General features: G+C 36.5%; 1 protein-coding gene across 1 annotated transcript in view; it reads left to right on the plus strand.

Moving 5' to 3' along the window:
• KHDRBS2 (KH RNA binding domain containing, signal transduction associated 2) overlaps positions 1-19,050 on the plus strand; it is a gene marked incomplete at both ends in the record, with an annotated part of 305,525 nt that overhangs the window by 208,480 nt on the left and 77,995 nt on the right. The window contains 2 exons of the mRNA XM_079532881.1: positions 2,320-2,447; positions 4,538-4,733. Of these exons, the coding sequence (XP_079389007.1) occupies positions 2,320-2,447; positions 4,538-4,733 (324 nt within the window). The remainder of the gene's footprint in view (positions 1-2,319; positions 2,448-4,537; positions 4,734-19,050) is intronic.

Below are 19,050 nucleotides of genomic sequence, written 5' to 3' on the forward strand. Positions count from 1 at the left end.
TTTAGTTGTTTTGTTTCACAGATCACATTTACCAAAAGTCATCTCTTCCAACAATGGCTCCTTTTGAACAAGGGAATCTAAAAACAATACTGTGGATACAGATGAGAACTTCAGAGGGTCATGGAAATGTCTATCGGAAGGGTCAATTGAAGGTCTTCTTCAGTATTTCTCTTCAAGCATTTCTACTGCCAACAGTAAACAGAAAATCAAGGCAGTTATGTCTCTGTCTAGTTGAATCTTGAATCTGTATAGCCTATTCAAGGTTTGCAATAACTTTCTTCCAACAGTGCTTTAACTCGATCTGTTATTTCCCAGCCTCTAAAACTGTATGGGCCTGGTCATTGTTACAAATGTGTAGAACTCTGCGCCACTTCTTGTTGACCTTCAAGAAGTTTCTGTTGGTCCTTCTAGCTTCTTAAATTCACTCAAAATTGCAGTTCTGTAATTATTTATTGATGAAGGGATGGAATTATCCTGCTCTACTCTGAGCTTGTGTGGCCTCACATCGAGTACTGTGTGTAGATTTTGGCACTACAGTATCAGAAGGAAATAAAACTATTAGAGTGTCTAAAGGATGGCTGTGAAGAGCTGGAAGTGTCTAAGAGGAGAAGTTCTAGGAGGAGTGGTTGAGGTCTAGTTTGTTCAGTCATTTAGTTTGTTCAGAGCAGAAGAGGCTGAGGGGAGCCCTTGTGGCCACCTGTAGCTCCTCATAGGGGAGTAGAGGAGCAGTGCTGATCTCTCTGGTGATAACAGCAGGACCCAAGGGAATGGCATGGAGCTGCATCAGGGGAGGGTCAGGTTGGCTGTTAGGAAAAAGTTCTTCACCAGAGGGTGGTGCGCATGGAACATGCTGACCAGGGCAGTGAGCAAAACCCTGAGCTGCCAGAGGTCAAGGAGCGTTTGGACAACACTCTCAGACATAGGGTTTGAATTTTGGATGGCTGTGTGTGGAGCCAGGGGTTGGACCGAAAGATCTGTGTGAGTCCCCTCACATAGCTAAGGATATTCCATGATTCCATGATTCTATCATTTTCAGTGAGTCAGCTATTTACTGTTAGTATTATCTGCAAATTTCTTAAGCCCATTTTGATGGCAAAGAAAGCTGACTTCAGAAATTTGGTAAGGATTAGAAACTGGTGAAATCCAAGTCCTGTCTCATAATTCGTTTGGTCTAACTTGACTAGAAAGAAGTGTTACTTGTAACTAAACCTAGACAGTTGTCCATTGGAGAAGAAGCAGGTACTGCAGCATTTTTTGATTCTTGAATGTTAGTCCATGACAGTTTCCTGTTGAAGGATGTAGAATTTGAAGGGCTGAAAATCAATACTTTCTGTTCAGAAACGCTAGTTAACTATTGCAGAGTTCTCCTGACAGAGAGATGGCTACTGCAGTGAGCCCTTATTACCGTGTTCAGCTGAAAGCAAAAGAAACTAACGAAAAAGGGAATTCTGACTAAGACAAAGGCTGTAAAATCAGTTTAAATTACCCAATATTATATGTTTTGAATCAGTAAGAAAAGAACAATCATCCAATGTTCTGTTGATAGAGCTAGCAGAAACTTGCAGTGCTGTAGATACCCTGCAGACTTAAAATGGGCCTATTCTATATATAATTGAACAATTTTATACAGTAAACATTGCCTTGTTGCTCCTAAAGAGAGCTCCTTTCTAAAGTTCTTTAATAGATACACAGAATAACTGAAGGCAGCAATCAATGATGATAAAATTCAGTAAATGATATGACTGTAGAGTTTAATTTCATAATGCTATAATCATTGGTATGTTTTTGTGAAACCACCCAATCAAAAGCATGCAGTGAACAATTTTCTATGCCAGAGTGCAGTGTTATGCGAAATATGTGCTTGGAGTACATAAAAGTAGACAATGCTCTCTGCCAGAAAAATATACCAAGTATTTATAAAATGGTTTTTTTTTGTTCTTATTTCATGCTGTTTCAGATTTGTACCTTCTGTATGTGAAAGTCTGTTTGCATTTTGTTTACAGATAGACTTCATGTTTACACCTTGTGTGCCTTTTGTTTTAAATTTTGTGTGTGCATCTTGTTTTTAGCCATCTTAAGTATACACATAAATTTGTCTGACCATATATTATTGATACTTATCCAGTCCACAAATACATCAATTTCATATCACTTGATATGAATACAATATGAATAACAAAAATAATATTGCAGCCTACAGGTAATTTATGCAAGGCAATTCATCCAAACAGCATCTGTGCAATTTAATTTCTGTTTTAAGTTGTTTGGCAGCTCAGCCAAAATACAACATTTCAGTAAGTTTCATCTTTTGCATTTCAGGATTATAATGATGAAATTCGTCAGGAGCAACTGAGAGAGCTGTCATATTTGAATGGTTCCGAGGATTCAGCACGTGGACGGGGTATTCGAGGAAGAGGGATCCGTGTGCCACCTGCAGCTCCTTCAAGGTGTAGTAGCTAATCTATTATGTGAATAGTTGAATGAGAAAGTGTAAACAATGGCAAAAAATAAGCAGTTAAAAATAATAATTGTAGACATCACAGTCAGTAAATCGAACTGACTGTTTTTCTTCTGAGAATCTGTGCTATCTACATTGTTCCAGGCTCTCGAATCTGTAATTTACAGGTCATAAGGGGAGGGTTGCAAGTAACAGACTGCAAATCAGAACAGATTATGAAGCTAGTGGAAGGATATGTCTGGGAGAAAACATTGTAATGCTGATGCAGAAGCAGAATAGTTGGTGTCATAAAATCATAGGTCAATAAAATGGCATTCTGTGCTGTAGACAGAGAGGGCTACATAGTCTGGATAGCTGCTTATTTGCCAACTCATTACTTATTTTTGGCATAGTATATGAATAATACTAGGCTATAGTCTAAATATTAAATTGTATTCTATGTGTTGTATATGTTATCATTTCTTTATGAATTTCACTGATATCTTCTAAAACTTTTGGTATATGAATGTTTCCTGAATTCCTGCAAGTATTTTTTTGTGTATGTGTGTGTGTGTATTGTCAACAGATACCTCTGCATGTTCATGAAGACAGTATATAATCTTCCTGTAATCCTTATGGCTCATTTTTGAATGTAAACCCTTAAAAATTTGTTGCCTCAGGTATTTAAGTTATCAGGCTACTCATAGGCTTGGCAAGTGGTGCTAAGAAAAACACTTTTAGAGGGAATGCAATACAGAGCTTCCTTGATTGTGCTCACAAAGAAGTTGCTCTTTGGTAATTGAACTGGCTGATCTTGTGCCCCTTTTTCCTTCCTGGAAAGTGTTTTCCCTCTGTTCTTGACATTTTTTTTTTTTTAATCTGTGGTATCTTACACGTGCCCAAGACATTATACACTAGACATTCATGACCATCTTCTAATGGAAGTGTTCTGAGGCTCAGAAGTTAGATTTCCTTGCTACTAAGATCTGTGAGGGACTTGATTGTGATGTTCACAACATCATTGTAACAGGCAGTTTTAAATTAGTGTAAGTATAATCAGTGGAGTGCTGGCTTCCATTCTTGTTGAACACTACTGACTGGAGCAATAGGACAGAAACTAGGATGTTGGATACTTTCCTTACTTAACAGTAAGAAATCGCAGAATGTTAAAAAAGGAGTAAGGGAAAAAAAAAAAAGAAAAAAAAAAAAGGACCTGGAATATCTAAGTTAAATAAGTTACTCTAAAAGTAATGCCTCCTATTTATTTCCATGGAAGCTACTACAGTAGAAAGAATATAATAGAACTGTAGAACTGTTCGGTAGAGCAAATCCTCAGCTACAACACTATTTTTATATATAAAATTATATACTGAAAGGAAAATCATAGATTGTTTCTCTGATATATCCTCCTTCTAGTTTGGCAAATCTGGATACCAGAACCTCTTTTTAACCAAGATCAGCTGCTGCTTCTGACATACCAGTGTTTTGGATATAGCGTAAATAAGGAGCAGAATGTTAAACTAAACCTTTCTCTGCTTGTCTATATGCACTGCTCTCTCTGTAAACTGGGGAAGGCCAAATCTTACGCTATCCTTTCCTTGTGCTGAACTAAATTGAACAGGAGTGAAAGTTCTTATTCTCCTTTTATACTCCCTGCTTTGCCTTGCTCTTTTCTGCTATCCAGCATCATCTTCTGCCAGACAAATTCTCCCATCCACCAATAAGCATGAAACTGACAGTGATGACTGCTTTTGTATTTTGGAAGCAATGGAAAAAAAATCTTCATTTTTTTCTTGTTTTGGAACTACTTCAGAGTAACTCTGCAAATTGAATCACAATGCTCCAGGATTTCAGTAGTACAAGTGAAGAAGAAGGATCAGATGTAAAAAGCACTGAGTAGCTTAGAAATAATGTCTTTCCATAACAGAAGTTCTGCATGAGATACTGCCTAAAAGAGCTTGACATCATAGCTGCCAAAACCCATAGTAGCACAACACTTTAAATAGCAGTAAAAATACAAGAGCCTTTATAGTGGGGTAGCATTTGCCTGTCCTCCCTTAACATACACCCCAGTGCATTCACTTCTTTCTGCTCCCACAGGGGCCGTGGGGGTGCGATTCCTCCGCCCCTCCCTGGACGAGGTGCCCAAGCACCCAGAGGAGCACCAGTGACTCGTGGAGCTCTCCCCGTCCCACCTGTAGCAAGAGGTGTTCCCACACCTCGAGCAAGGGGGGCCCCAGCAGTACCAGGCTACAGACCACCCCCACCACCTGCACATGAGGCATATGAAGGATATGTAAGTAATTGCATGCACCATTAACAGATGTGAGCCAAACTGCTGTGCTGAGCTACCAGCACCTCTAAGGCTGAAGAATCTAGTCAAATAAGCTCTTTGTCTCTACTGCGTACCTCCTGCTGGTGAATCACAGTCTAGGTGATATAATGTGGCAGCAGAATTATGGTTCGGGTGATGTGAGTTCACAGAGCTTTTCACAGCTTAGTTTTGGATATGAGAAGATTGTGCTAGTTAGCTCTCAGAATATCGCAAAAGAGCAACTCAGGCTATAAATGTAGTCTGAAGACTGCTGTAGTTGAAAAATACTGTTTATTGTAGGTGAAGTTCTTAGGAATAACAAATAATATCCCTTCTGAGAAAATAAGATTTCTTCATTCTTCTGAATTCTTATTACATAAGTATATATGGATTTTTCACTTGTATTCATAGTTGTGTTACAGATGCCTAACAAATAGAAATACAGGTATTTTTCATTTAAACTGATACAATTATGCATATTTAGCAAGGAGTAGTAGTAGCTGTCACCTTTTCTTATGAGGTGTTACAAGTAATCATGCTGTAAACATCAAAGCTTTCAAGTCATCCTCGTTAATGTTCCCTCCTGGAACTATCACCATAACAACAGATATTCAAGTAGAAGAAAAAATTCCGTCATATATAAAATCTGACTTTTCTGAGCTGTAACAAATCCAAAGGTAAGAAAGATGAACAACCCATCCACACTTTAATTCTATCACTGGGAGAACCATTGAGAAGATAGAATTTTGTTGAGAAGATTCAGTTTTATTTAATTAGAGGCCTTCTGGAAAAGCTTTACTCAACCGTCTATATTTGAAGAGTAGAGGTTAGATCACGGCCATTTCAAATCAGGGGCACACTTTCTGTCAATGCCAAAAGCCAAAACTGAACAACAGCTGCAAAAAAAGAGGAGGGAAATTAAGTCCTTACTATTATTTACCTCAACACAGTTTCTATTTTTAAATGAGTATAAAGCCCTGCTTGAAAAAAAAAAAAAGAAAAAAGAAAAAATAGTATTAAAAAAAAGTATATCCCTCATTTATGGATAATATAGATAGATAGATATAGTATATCTGTTTTTTGCATAATATCTGAAATCTTCCTGCCCTGTGCAGAGTTCTTTTCCTAATCCACGAGTGACAATTTCAAAACAGGGTTTTTGTAATTTAAGATTAAAATTATAAATGAAGCAAATCTTCTTTTCATCTACACTACTGGTAAATGTCCTAAGATATTAAACAGATTTTAGGAAACATTTATTAGCCATTTCCTGTTTGGCAAATGTAAAGAAAGAAGAAATTGAGGCAGCTGGATTACAGAAGATCAGGAAAATATTCAGGCAGTCCTACACTGCTTTTGCTCTCAGAAACACAGTGTATACACACGAAAGTGATTTTAATTTATAATAGAGTACTGCAATGAAACCAAACACATTTGTGCTTTTATTTTACCTATTTAAGTAACTGTAAACATTTTTCTTGTAGAGCAAAATCATATGTTTTGGAGATCCTTCAGTCTCCTACATCCTTTCAACATCTGTATTTCACAGCTGAGAATATACGGGCTTTCCCAGATTTGCCGTCATCCAACAGTTTGCAATGAAAATCTCTCTTACCAATTTGGAGAGACTAATGAACATAATCCAAATACATTCTGTTATCTTGTGAACTGAGACAATATTTAAAACTGTTGGTGTACAGGTGGAAGGAAGAGTTCAGTGTGAATTTGTTAATAATATTTTAGGGAAAAATATTTTTAATTTTGAATGTAGTAATAAACACCATTTTTCTTTCTAAATAGCAATTGAACTATTTATCTGTCTTGATGCTAAAACCAAGTGAATTTATTTGTTGACCAGCAACAAATGTCATGTGTAATTGTTGTTCTTTCACAATAAATCCCAGAGATGAAAAACTAATTTACAATGAATAATTTATCCAATTTACTCTGTCTCATTTTCTGCTTGTAGGCAACTTACAAATAACTCAAGGATATTACCATTTCGTTATATGTTTATGACTTTCATTTCTGAGAACAGTACTCCACTGCAAATTTTGCATAGGATATGCAAGCACCTTTGGTTTGATTAGCAGTGCACATGAATACAGTGTCACTGATTTTGTGTAACTGCATTTTTTTTTTCTTTGCTCTAATAAAATATACTCATTTTGATGCTAAGTTCAAAGTGAATTCAAGAAATATAATAGGATGGATGCAGCAGATTTTTTTAATGTCTCAACAGTTTTTCCTGGAAAAAAAAAATGTATATATATATATACATACATATATATATATGTATATATTCTCAGTTGTATTAATCAGAGATTCTGTTGACTTTTCCATGTTGCAACATTTAACTGTTTAAATACTTTGGATAAGCATTTAAAAGTTTGGATCACTCCTTTGTATTTTTGTATTCCGGTATTGGCCTTTGGAGGGTCCATAAACCAAAATGACTGAAGGTTTCTAAAGAAAAATGAAGTCTTGTTGCTGCGATGAATGTATTTGTACTCAACATTTTGAATGTAAAGCCCAACCAAGGGGAAAATAGTTTTGCAAAATGTTCAGAAAAGAGGAGGGCTCGATAGGAATGTGTCCACTTGTGCAGCTCTTCCATAAAGGAGGAGTGACACATCTCACACCCTTTTGTTTCCTTGCTTTTGAAAGAGACACACAGCTTTTCTTGGATGTAGCTTGAACAGTGACTGTGAGGAACTTCTGAAGAGCACCTACAGGAAGCAGAGATACAGATATTAGAGAGAAAATGCAGAGGAAAATAATGGTTGCTGCTTGCCTTACATGTCTTAAAAGCAGTTTGTCATGTTTGAATTTGAATGGAGCTCTTGATGAATTAGCTACGCAGTATTTGTGATCAGGGGGTTTGTCTTGGGTTTGTAACCTGGTGACTAGGAGTACTCTGCAAAGGTGACTGACCTTACTTCAGTGCAGCTGATTTGTACAATGTGCTCTTTTTAAGGAGATGTTCACTTGAGTATAGTTAAGAGCAGAGGCTTGAATTGGTCATTATGAACTTTCCTCGAAAGAAACTATTTCTGAAGCATTGCCATACTGAAAATATCTCTGAAAAGGACTCGAAGCTTCATTAAAAATAAAGAAATAACAGCCTTCTAAACCATGGACTCTTTGTTTTCACAGGAAATCACACAGAGTGATTCCCAATTAAAATGTATTATGGATCATACTTGGAATACTTTCATACATTAAGTACACCAATTAATTTGAGTTACTGCTTAATTTTACTTTCCAAATATAGTAACGCATGCCACCGCTAGTTGTTGACAGCAATGACTCAGTCTGGAACATTATAGGAATACTGATTTGCCACCAAGTTGTTGTTTTTCTCAAAGGATGCTGAAGACACAAAAGTGAATGATATGCCAGCCATGCCAGCAGGTTTTAGTGAAAAAAAATATTTGTTTGGAATTTATCAAATTAAGTTTTTAAATTAGGTTCATATTCTACATTGCATTAGGCAGGGACATTTTGAGTAGAGAGAATGGTACTGGAATTGCATTTTAATTGCTTCTTTTTAACTTACATCTTATATAATTGTGATTTGAAGCATTACTTTTGTTTGTTAGAGATCTGATATCAAGCCAAATTTTATGCTGGTTCTGTATCAGTACACCAAGATAGGAGATGGTAAATAAAAATGGGTGCAGACATTGTTTCAACCCTTCATTACGACCTTTATTGACAAGGCCAATGGAAATATTGATTTTGTGCCATTTTTTCATTACAGTGGTTAAGATTTGTTGGTTGAACATGTGTTTTTTCATATACTTGAAGTTTGTAGTCAGGAAAATTAACAGTTATCATCATTACAAATTGAGGGAAGGCTTCTGGAATCTTTTCTCAACAGTGGTAAGCAATTTTAAAGGTTAAGCTCTTGTAGGCATATTTTGAGACAGCGAAAGAATAATAGACAAGACTGATATTCATGATTTACGCAGTAGTGTGACAGTGCATGAGCAGACCTTCTACTGGAAGGAATGTCCTACTGAGGCAATAAAGACACTGATTATTTCAGACTATATATTTTATTTTATATAAATATAAGTCAAAAGTGCGTGTACTTTCTGGTCATGCTTTGGAAGTCATTTGTCTCTGGAGCTTCAGTCTTCTTAATCTTAAAGAGCTATAATGAAAAACAGTGGAGGTTTTCTTTGTATTTTTAAGAGCTATGGTAGGCCTTCTTAAGAGGTTTAACTTGCATTTGGGCTATTTCAAATACTTAGCTGATGTTCAAATTAAAATATATTGTTTAAAATAATCATTCTTTGATCTCTCAGTAAGAAGATCCTTCCAGTGGAAATCTAGAAGCGGCCTACTACTCAATCCCTTGTGCCAGATGTGAAGAATTGTAAACTAGAATAAAGACTAAAATACACACCAATTTCAAATATTACTTACACAACAGCTAGAGTATGGTTCAAAGGAAAACAGAGTAGCTTGCAGTTCAAGACAGCATTAATATTTATAGTAATATAAATTAATTTTACTATGCATTTATGAAAACTGCTTCACCCAACTGAATCACAAAATTAACACGTCATACTTCTAACAAACAAGGTAAAATATTGTATTTCTGTACAATTTGTATTGTATCAAATAGGCAAGATTTTCTACAATGTCCTGCACAGAGAGGCACTCATCTTAATATGAATACCTAGATAAGGCTCTTGTATTGACAAATAAATATATATAATTTGTTTATAAGAAATGCACCAGCTTGTCAAGACACTGAGAAGCTGGCGAAGCTTCTAGGTGTGGGAGAGCCAGATAAAGGGCAATTTTAGATAAAAATATTCTTTTGCCTCTCACTTTATTGATCAAACCAGCCAAACACAGCTTTTGGTAATCTTCTGGAATGAATGAAGAGCTGCACTCAAACAAAGTCACTGAAAAAGAGCAACACAATAAGATAGATTGTGCTTTTAATGTCATGCTGTTCTTCTTCTCATTTCAAGCTATTTAAAATGAAAGCAAATGTCACACTCAGCTGTTCATTCTAAGCCCAATGGTTATTTACATTTTTCAATAGTTTTCAAACAAACTGAAACAATTATGCTTATGTTTACTCAGTGCCAACCTAGACGTTTTGTCACATTTACACATTTTTTAAAAAATAATTGGCATTTACATGTGACTACAATTCCCAAAATTATGCATGTGAAGTCTCTGGTTAACATTTTAAACTGAAATTCTCAGGGATTTTTAATCTATTCTATCTGCTACTCTGAATGTAAATTGAAACTGTACGTAAAGACCTGCACTTCTTCTTCATGACATGTTTGTACCTGTATTAGTCCTTCAGTGAATATGTTAAAATGAGCAACTGGTACTTGATTCTGCTACTTTGAAAGTCAATTTCTATAATCCCAGCAGGATGTTCTCAGTGAGAATGCGAGTGGGACAACTAAAGAGAGTTGTTCTAAATCTTGAAACAGTCTATACATTGGATGGAATGATATTCAAAGGCAATTTTTTTTTAATTGGTATTTGTGACTTTTAAGATGTGCCACTTATTGATTTGTGTGCCCCTTCCATATGAAAAAGAATCAATGAGAAATGTACTGGGGCTAAAGATCATTTGAATAAAGCTGGAATTATAGACACAGGAATCTACATGGCTGAGCAACATATTGATTAAATATGATTGATTACCCACATATGCCCAAGGCACTTAGAAAAAGAGCTAAGCTATATTCAACTTATATCTGCTGTGACTTGAAAAATCAAATTTTATTTTTACTATAATAGCAATAAACAGGATAATGTCTATATTATCTGAAAGACACTGCTGGGCTTTAGAATAGTTCTGTGAATCGTCATCTCTTGAACAAACAGTGGATTTCTCTATTAGTTATTCAGAGTTTGGGGAATTTAGTCCATTGATAATATAACAATATCTATTGTGAAAACTTCCAGCAACTTAATTACAGAATTAAAATAGCAGCAACTTTTTCACTTAAGAACAAAAATCACAGTCAGCCTTAAACCATCAGTGTCTGATGGAACCTGGAATTCTAGAGCTTTTCAGTTACATGTGTAAAGTGTAGTTTGGTTCATATTTTTTTAGTTGATAGTCTAAAGAAATAAGTCTTATAATATGAAACAAGTGGTTTTGTAAATGTGAATACTGCTTTTGCACTCAGAACTGCCACAAAATTTGTAATGTGCTGTAAAGTGGACTTCTACTAGTGACTGTCTTGATGTGATTTGATTCTAAAACTAATATTTATGCAGTGGACTAAACTTTACTTATAAAATACAATGAACTTTTATATCTACTTATAAATGCTCCAGAAAGATATTTTATTTTGTGAAGGATAAACTCTTGTATTGTCCTCTCCATGCTCTCCTTACTTTGCAAAAATATTTCTCTCTTTATCAAGTTTTCAGTTCAAAACTGTTTTCCATGTTAGACAGATTATAGAAGAAAATGCTGATGCAGCTGTACGTGTTTTAGTGTTATACATGATGTTAATACAACTATAGCCTAATAAATATTTATATTTGTTGTAAGGAGATCTAAGTGAAGGGCATCTCTCAACCGATCATCCAGCTTTCATATGGGCCTTAAATATTCATAATGTATGCTGTTATATTCATAAGATCCTACATTAAAAATATATGGAGTATTCTCCATAGATACAGAATTTTTCTGTTTGGTGCAGTGCACCATTTGATCATTAAACAGTGAGATTGTTCAGGAGCCAGTAGCCAGAAGTACTTGTCTACCATCATTTGTCTATGTCCCCGTTCATCGTTTGACTATTTGTCTGATAGAGAGCAGTCTTGGTAGGTACAAAATGAAACTGTAAGCATTTTCTGGCTAAATTTGTTTGTGTGACTACATCTCTGCTCATGTTTTTCTTTTTATGACAGGTTGCAAAGGTAAGTTATAAGCTTGTATTTCGTGCAAATTTATACAAGTGAAGAGGATTGCTATTAAAGAATTGGGACAAATCCAATTTAATAAGAGTTGTTGAGAGTTCAGTTATTGTGTGAGTTCAGTAACAACAGAAGGCCAGGGTTTTTTTCGCAGCATATCTTACCCAAATTTAGTCCACCACAGACTAAATAATTTCAGACTGCAAGGTTCATCATAACTGGTGAGTTCCTGAGGAGGCAAGCACGCACATAAATTCTGTGGTAATGAGAAAATCTCACTGCATGCTGCTATTTCTTGCAGACTGGTAAGCACAGAAACCTCAGATGTGCCAGACAATTATAGCAGCCTGTAGCTCTGGTTTTGGGAAAGGCATTAGGTGACAAAATGCTATGACACTTAACATTATCACACCAACTTTGCCTCTAGCATACCAGTCTTTCTCATGTATACCAGCATAGCCTTTGTAGTAAACACATGTTAGTAACTAATGACTCTTCAGTACAGTACCTAAACAAACTGCTCTGTATATCAGTAGATTTCACATGTAGCTAACCGTACTACCATTTTGCTTTTATATTTTTTTATCAGAAACTTTCACTTGTAGCTAAAACATGAGCTGCACAGCTTAGGAGCCATATTATGTGGAATCTTGTATAGGTTGTTTCAAAAGTTATTCTAGTTCTCCTGCACTTTTAAGAGCACTTTTTAAAAGTACTCATGGTTTCAAGAAGCTTTCATCACAGTTCATCTGCTTTCTTCTTTTCAGCTCATCCATGATATTGTCATCTTGCAAAAGAATACATCTGTGTGAAACTGCAGTAATAGCTTTTTAGCAGCCACACTTAGAATCAAAAACAAACATTCCAGAGCACAGTTCTGTTTCATTCTCTGCCTGATAGACCTTTTCGCCACTTGCTTCTATCTGCATACTTAATGCTTACTCAGAATAATTGGAAAGAAGGATTTCTATTGGTGTAATAAAAGGCCTTAAAAGTAGTCTAATATCCCTATAACATTTTTTCCCTCAATATATTTGGTGTATTTGCAACTCTGAATTTCAGTTACAGATAGAAATAAATTAGTTGTGCTAGATGAATTATCCCTTGTTTTGGGATCCATAAACTATTCAGCAGTATGCCTGTTCTTTTCAAGTATTTAAGGAAGGATCAAATGTGTACCTTAGAATTTCACACGTATGGACATAGATTTGTATATGCCATGTGTATGTTGGTATAGACAAGGCTGGCTCAAGCTGTGCCATGAATACAGGCCATTTGCAGGTACATGTCAGCAATTTCTTTCCCTTGGGCACAATGTGAATGTCCCATTATGTAGTAACATTGGAGGGAGAAGGGTTTATAACTCTGCAACTGCCTTAGTATTTCCAGTAAATTGTTGTTTGAATATAGAGATGCATGCTTACATTCTGATACTCATGCATACGTGATGTCTATAGCTACAGCACAGAAAAAATATGGTACAATTCTTCCAACACATCTGTCTATAATGACTTTGTGTGGTAGCCTACAGTGTGCCAGTCAGCCTCACCTCTGTCCCTGGAAAGGTGATGGAACAGCTTGTACTGGATGTCATCTCCAGACAACTGGAAGAAGAGGAGGTTATCAGGAGTAGTCAGCACGGATTCACAAGGGGGAGGTCGTGCTTGACCAACCTGGTAGCCTTCTATGATGTTGTCTCTGGCTGGGTGGATAGGGGGAGAGCAGTGGATGTAGTCTACCTTGATTTCAGCAAGGCATTTGATACTGTCCCCCATGACGTCCTTATAACAAAGCTGAGGAAGTGTGGGATAGATGAGTGGACAGTGAGGTGAGAACTGGCTGACTGGCAGAGCACAGAGGGTCGTTGTTGGTGGTGCAGAGTCCGGTTGGAGGCCTGTAACTAGCGGTGTTCCTCAGGGGTCTGTGCTGGGTCCGGTCTTGTTCAACATCTTCGTCAATGACCTTGATGAGGGGATAATGGCCACCCTCAGCAAGTTTGCCAATGATACGAAGTTGGGAGGATTGGCTGACACGCCTGAAGGCTGTGTTGCCATTCAGCAAGACCTGGATAGGCTGGAGAGCTGGGCAGAAAAAAACCGGATGAGGTTTAACAAAAGCAAGTGTAGAGTCTTGCATCTGGGGAGGAATAATTCCATGCACCAGTACAGGTTGGGGGATGACCTGCTGGAGGGGAGCTCTGCGGAAAGGGACCTGGGTGTCCTGGTGGATGACAGGTTGGCCATGAGCCAGCAGTGTGCCCTTGTGGCCAAAAAGGCCAATGGCTTACTGGGGCGCATTAAAAAGAGCGTGGCCAGCAGGTCAAAGGAGGTGATCCTCCCCCTCTACTCTGCCCTGGTAAGACCTCATCTGGAGTACTGCGTCCAGTTCTGGGCTCCCCAGTACAAAAAAGACAGGGATCTCTTGGAAAGAGTCCAGCGGAGGGCCACGAAGATGGTGAAGGGCCTGGAGCATCTCCCCTATGAGGAAAGGCTGAGTGAACTGGGTCTGTTCAGCCTTGAGAAAAGGAGACTGAGAGGGGACCTGATCCAGGTCTATAAATATCTAAGGTGTGGGGGGCAGAATGGCGAGGCCGGACTCTTTTCAGTGGTGAGTGGAGACAGGACAAGGGGAAACGGCTGGAAACTGGAGCATAGGAAGTTCCGCACAAACATGCGCAAGAACTTCTTTACAGTGAGGGTGACGGAGCACTGGAACAGGCTGCCCAGGGAGGTGGTGGAGTCTCCTTCTCTGGAGATGTTCAAGACCTGCCTGGATGCCTACCTGTGCGACCTGGTGTAGGGAACCTGCTTTGGCAGGGGGGTTGGACTCGATGATCTCAGGAGGTCCCTTCCAACCCCTACAGTTCTGTGATTCTGTGATTCTGTGATTCTGTGCATGAGTGACAGAGTAAGGAACCAGTCTGAAAGATCAGATAAATACACTTTTTAAATCATGTGTTTTCTAATTATGCATTTTTTGTAAAACATATTGATTTGATTTGCTCTCTCTCTTTAAAGCTGTAATGTAGAAATTTTTTTTCATCTGTCTTCCTTGGGTCAATGTTCAGGTGCAAGTCAAGAACTCTCCTTCTGCGCTTTCCTTAGCCCAGTCTGGTGCAGCCTAACCACAGGATAAAAATTGTGGGTTTGTCTTTAGAAACTTGTGTGGCAAGAATCTGAAAAGCTGATGCAGATCAGCCAGAAAAAAAGAGTGTTTAACATTCACCAATTATTGTTTTGGAAAAAATAATGAATGATAAATTCTTACCCATCTCCCCATTATGCTCATTAGTATGTATAATCTGGCATCATATATTTGAAGCAGGAATAATTAAATGAAACTAAACAAAAATAAATTGGTTATCTCTGCTTCCATAAGGTCACGTAAAATGGTTAGACCTTAAAATAATAATCTGAACAGAGTGATGAACATATCCTGGGACTCTGAAAAGTTGTAGAAAAAAGATACAAGCATGAATTTAAATGAGTAATTTCACTTATACAGTCATATGAGCTGAATAGAGTACAATTTACTTATATTTTTTCCCATTTTTAATTTCTTTGGAAAAGGTGATATTAAAGTGATTGGAGCATTCATTTGAATACCTCTGTCAATAAACATGTCAATATCATTCCCAAATACTTTCATTTTTAAAACTACTGGATCTGTTATACTTTATTGAAGATGCAGAATTATTGTATCTTTCTGAAGAACAACAAAATGAGAAAATTGGCCTTGTTATGAAACACAAGACCTTAAGTTTGATTTGAAGGGCTCTTAGGGAGTGTAGAAATCACTAGGAGAGGGATACGTTATAGTGGTTCTGGGACCATAAAGTGTATGGCTAGAGATGAAAAATGTTCTTTCTCCAAACAGACCTGCTTTTTTTCCCAATGAAATTATGTTTGCTTGCATTTTAATAGCTGTTACAATCATTGCAAGTGCCATTATTCATAGTTGTCTAATAACTCTTGGACTAGCTGCTGTTGCTTTGTTGATATCATATAAAAATGCATGGAGTGTAACATCTGAAATCATCCACAATACTACATCTGATAAGTTAAATTACATAGATAAACATTTCTTACTATCTTAAAAATATGTTAGGAACTTAGTATCTTAAAACTTAGTATCTTAAGTATACATTAGTATCATGTGGAAAATTTCTGTAAGAAGAAGTCTTCACTTAACTGGTAATGATTTTATTCTAGTCTGTGCAATCTGGATAAAAATAAAATACTAAAATATGCAGTTCTGATGAAAGAAAATGATTATAAACAAAAAAAGTCAAGATTGTACAGATCAGGCTACAGAAGAGAAATAGGGGGGACCCCATATTTCATTGCAAGATAAATTTGGTTAAACTTCAGTGTAGACACTAGCTGACAGAAAAAAAAGAAGGAAAAATAAGAAGCAGAGAAGCACTGAAACGCTGATGTTAACTCTGAGTGCATCTATCAGATGAGTTAGAAGCCACAAGCATCTGTCATTTTTCACTTTCCTTGAACTGTCCTTTCACTTTTTTCAAGTGTACCCTTCATGCAAACTCACTAAACGAATAAACCAAAAAAAATCAATTATCTCTCAGAAATCTTCTAGCAGATTTCTGTTGAAGGATATATTATAAGTAGCCATTTTGGAACAACCAGCAGACTTAACTTATATGTGATAAATAAAGCACAGAGAGCAACAAGAGCCAAATGTATATTTTTTCATTCTTTTTTCTTCATTTCACTCATGTTTCATTTGTTTACTTTATATCCATTTCACTCATGTTTCACTTGTTTATTTTCTAAGGAATGAGAAATCTCTCTGATTCAACTGATTTGTCTTGTGTTTGCATGTCTATCACTTTGTGTAGTACTTGAGCATAATTACTTACAAGCAAGGCTACTACACCATTTTCAGCTACAGTGAGTAACTATGGGACTGAATCAATGATTGCTGTGTGTACTATTTCTACTTCCATGCAAAGTGGAATATGAAAGGGAATTAGATTGTTTTCCTCCTTCAGAATGTATAGTTGTATTGGGGTATCTACTTGTCTAGAGTGCATTAGGAATGAATGTTTTAAGTCCCTAAAGACTGAGGAAAAACTGGGAACAGCTAAAGGAACCTACCTAAATTTTCCTTTACATCATAGAAGAAAGTAAATCCATCTTGGATGCCATTAATTACAGTGATTTCTTTGCTTATGTAGGATCCTGAAAATTATGATTGATGTTTTCAATCAAAGAAGTATTTCAAGCCCATGATTTACTTATGAAAATAGGATTTAAATTCTAAATTATAGATGTTATTTTTCCTTAGATGTCATTCATTCATTTTGTACAAAACTTATGGGAAAAAAACCTGGTGATTCTAACTGTTAAAAAAATCTTACCTAAGAGTCTATCACATCCCTATGAGGAGAGCAGACAACAATGTGCCAAGAAGGCAAATAGCTCCTGATTGAATGGTTGAGATGAGACTCAATTTTGAAAGAAAAGACTTCTAAAATATCTGCTTTCTTTCAGGACCTAAATCTACATGTAGACAGAATACACAGTCTTTTCTTTTTTTTTCTTTTTTTTTTTTTTTTGTATTGGAAAAAAAGAATTGAAGAACTAAGTATACAGTTCTTATGTGAAAATACAGACTTATCCATACTTGATCAAAATTCATATAGTTAGGGATTACTAAGCTAAATAACCCCAACTTTCTCAGCCTTTCTTCATAAAACAGGTGTTCGTACACTCAAAATCATGCATTCTGACATAATAAATTGTTCTGTAAAGAACACTTCTGTTCTGCTGAAAGAACTGGCTTATTCTACACTATAATTTTCATCTTTGGAGTCTGTCTTCTTAGACTGTCCTATAATTTTCTGACCTTTTTAGAAAAAGAAAATGGAAAATCCAAGGATATATTTTGCTTCTAAGTTCGAAGCATTATTAACCTATTCCTTATTTATTTACTGAAGTTTTAGACTGGAGTTTTATAACTATTTGTTCTGTTTGTTTAACAATTTTATCAGTAATCTAGATAAAGGGAATTGTGTGCACCCTTAGTAAATTTGCAGATGATACCAAGTTAGTCAGGGCAGTTAATCTGTTTTTGGCTTTGCAGACGGTTTTGGATTGGCTGGGTCAGTGGGCCAAGTCCACTGACATAGCAGTCTACAAGGCTTAGTGCTGAGCCCTGCACTTGGGTCATGGCTAACCCATGCAGCAATACAGGCTTGAGAAAGAGTGGCTGGAAAGTTGCTTGCTGATTTCTTTACTCAGCTGACAAGTGAGAAGCACCAGGGAAGCACTAGAGAAAGTTTAGATTGGATATTAAGAGAATTTCTTCATAAAGGGAGTGGTAAAAAATTGGAACAGGCAACTCAGGGAAGTGGTGAAGTCCTCATCGCTGAAGGTGTTAGAGACATATGGAGGTGGCACTAAGGGATTTGGTTTAGTGATGGGACTCAACAGTTCATGCTGATAGATGGACTTTCTGCTGTTGGAGGTATTTTTCAACCTAGATGATTCTCTGATTCTGTGAACAAGAAACTAAGTAAGAAATTAAGACAACCTTTTAAGTTTTGCAATTATTATGCTAGTAGGTAACTAGAGAGCAAGGGAGAATTTGAGTGTATGCAGTTATCTTTTGCTGTGCACAGGACAAGTCTGCAGAGGAAACTGAATTTTAAAATAACATTTCTGTGTGTGCTAACCAGGAAAGGAATTTTCACAGTGATGAAACCTGCTTTTTCTAATGATTTTTGAAGTGACCCAGTTAGCAGGCAGAAAGCATCTGTCAGACAAACTGGGAAATGTAATAGGTTGCCTAAATATTAGTACCGTTCAGCTGTAATGGCTTGATTCATTTTATTTGATATAGTACTTCTAAGATTTTAGATTAGTAGTTTTGATTTAAATGCTCCTAAAACAAAATGTGAAAAAAACAAATTGACTCTTTGAATTAGAGTTGCTTGTCTTATATAGTCCTTGAGGAGAGACAAATAAAAACAAATGTCCAACAAAAACTCTTGTTTAAATTTTAGTAAGCAGCTTGAAAGAGTCAAAGACACAGAAGCTATTCTTTACCAGTCCTGAAGAAAAAAAAAAAAAAAAAGCATCATACATAATCTTTCTACTGAGAGGTTTATTGAACACAACATGAATGTAGGGATTATTCCAAAGACTGCTGGCCACTGTATGAGTTGACCTTGTGATTTACGGCTGCAATAACGTGCCCTGCATGAATTTCATGACATAACAATCTGTCAGTTCTCACAGCTATAAAATATAAAGTCAGCCCTTAGAGATAACTGAGTCAGCCTTGCAATGATGGTCATTTCAAAACCTTTTCTTAGCTCAATAATGAAATGATGATGTGACTTAAAATGTCATGC

Source organism: Tetrao urogallus (assembly GCF_951394365.1).
Source record: "Tetrao urogallus genome assembly, chromosome: 2".
In the NCBI taxonomy this organism is placed as follows: domain Eukaryota; kingdom Metazoa; phylum Chordata; class Aves; order Galliformes; family Phasianidae; genus Tetrao; species Tetrao urogallus.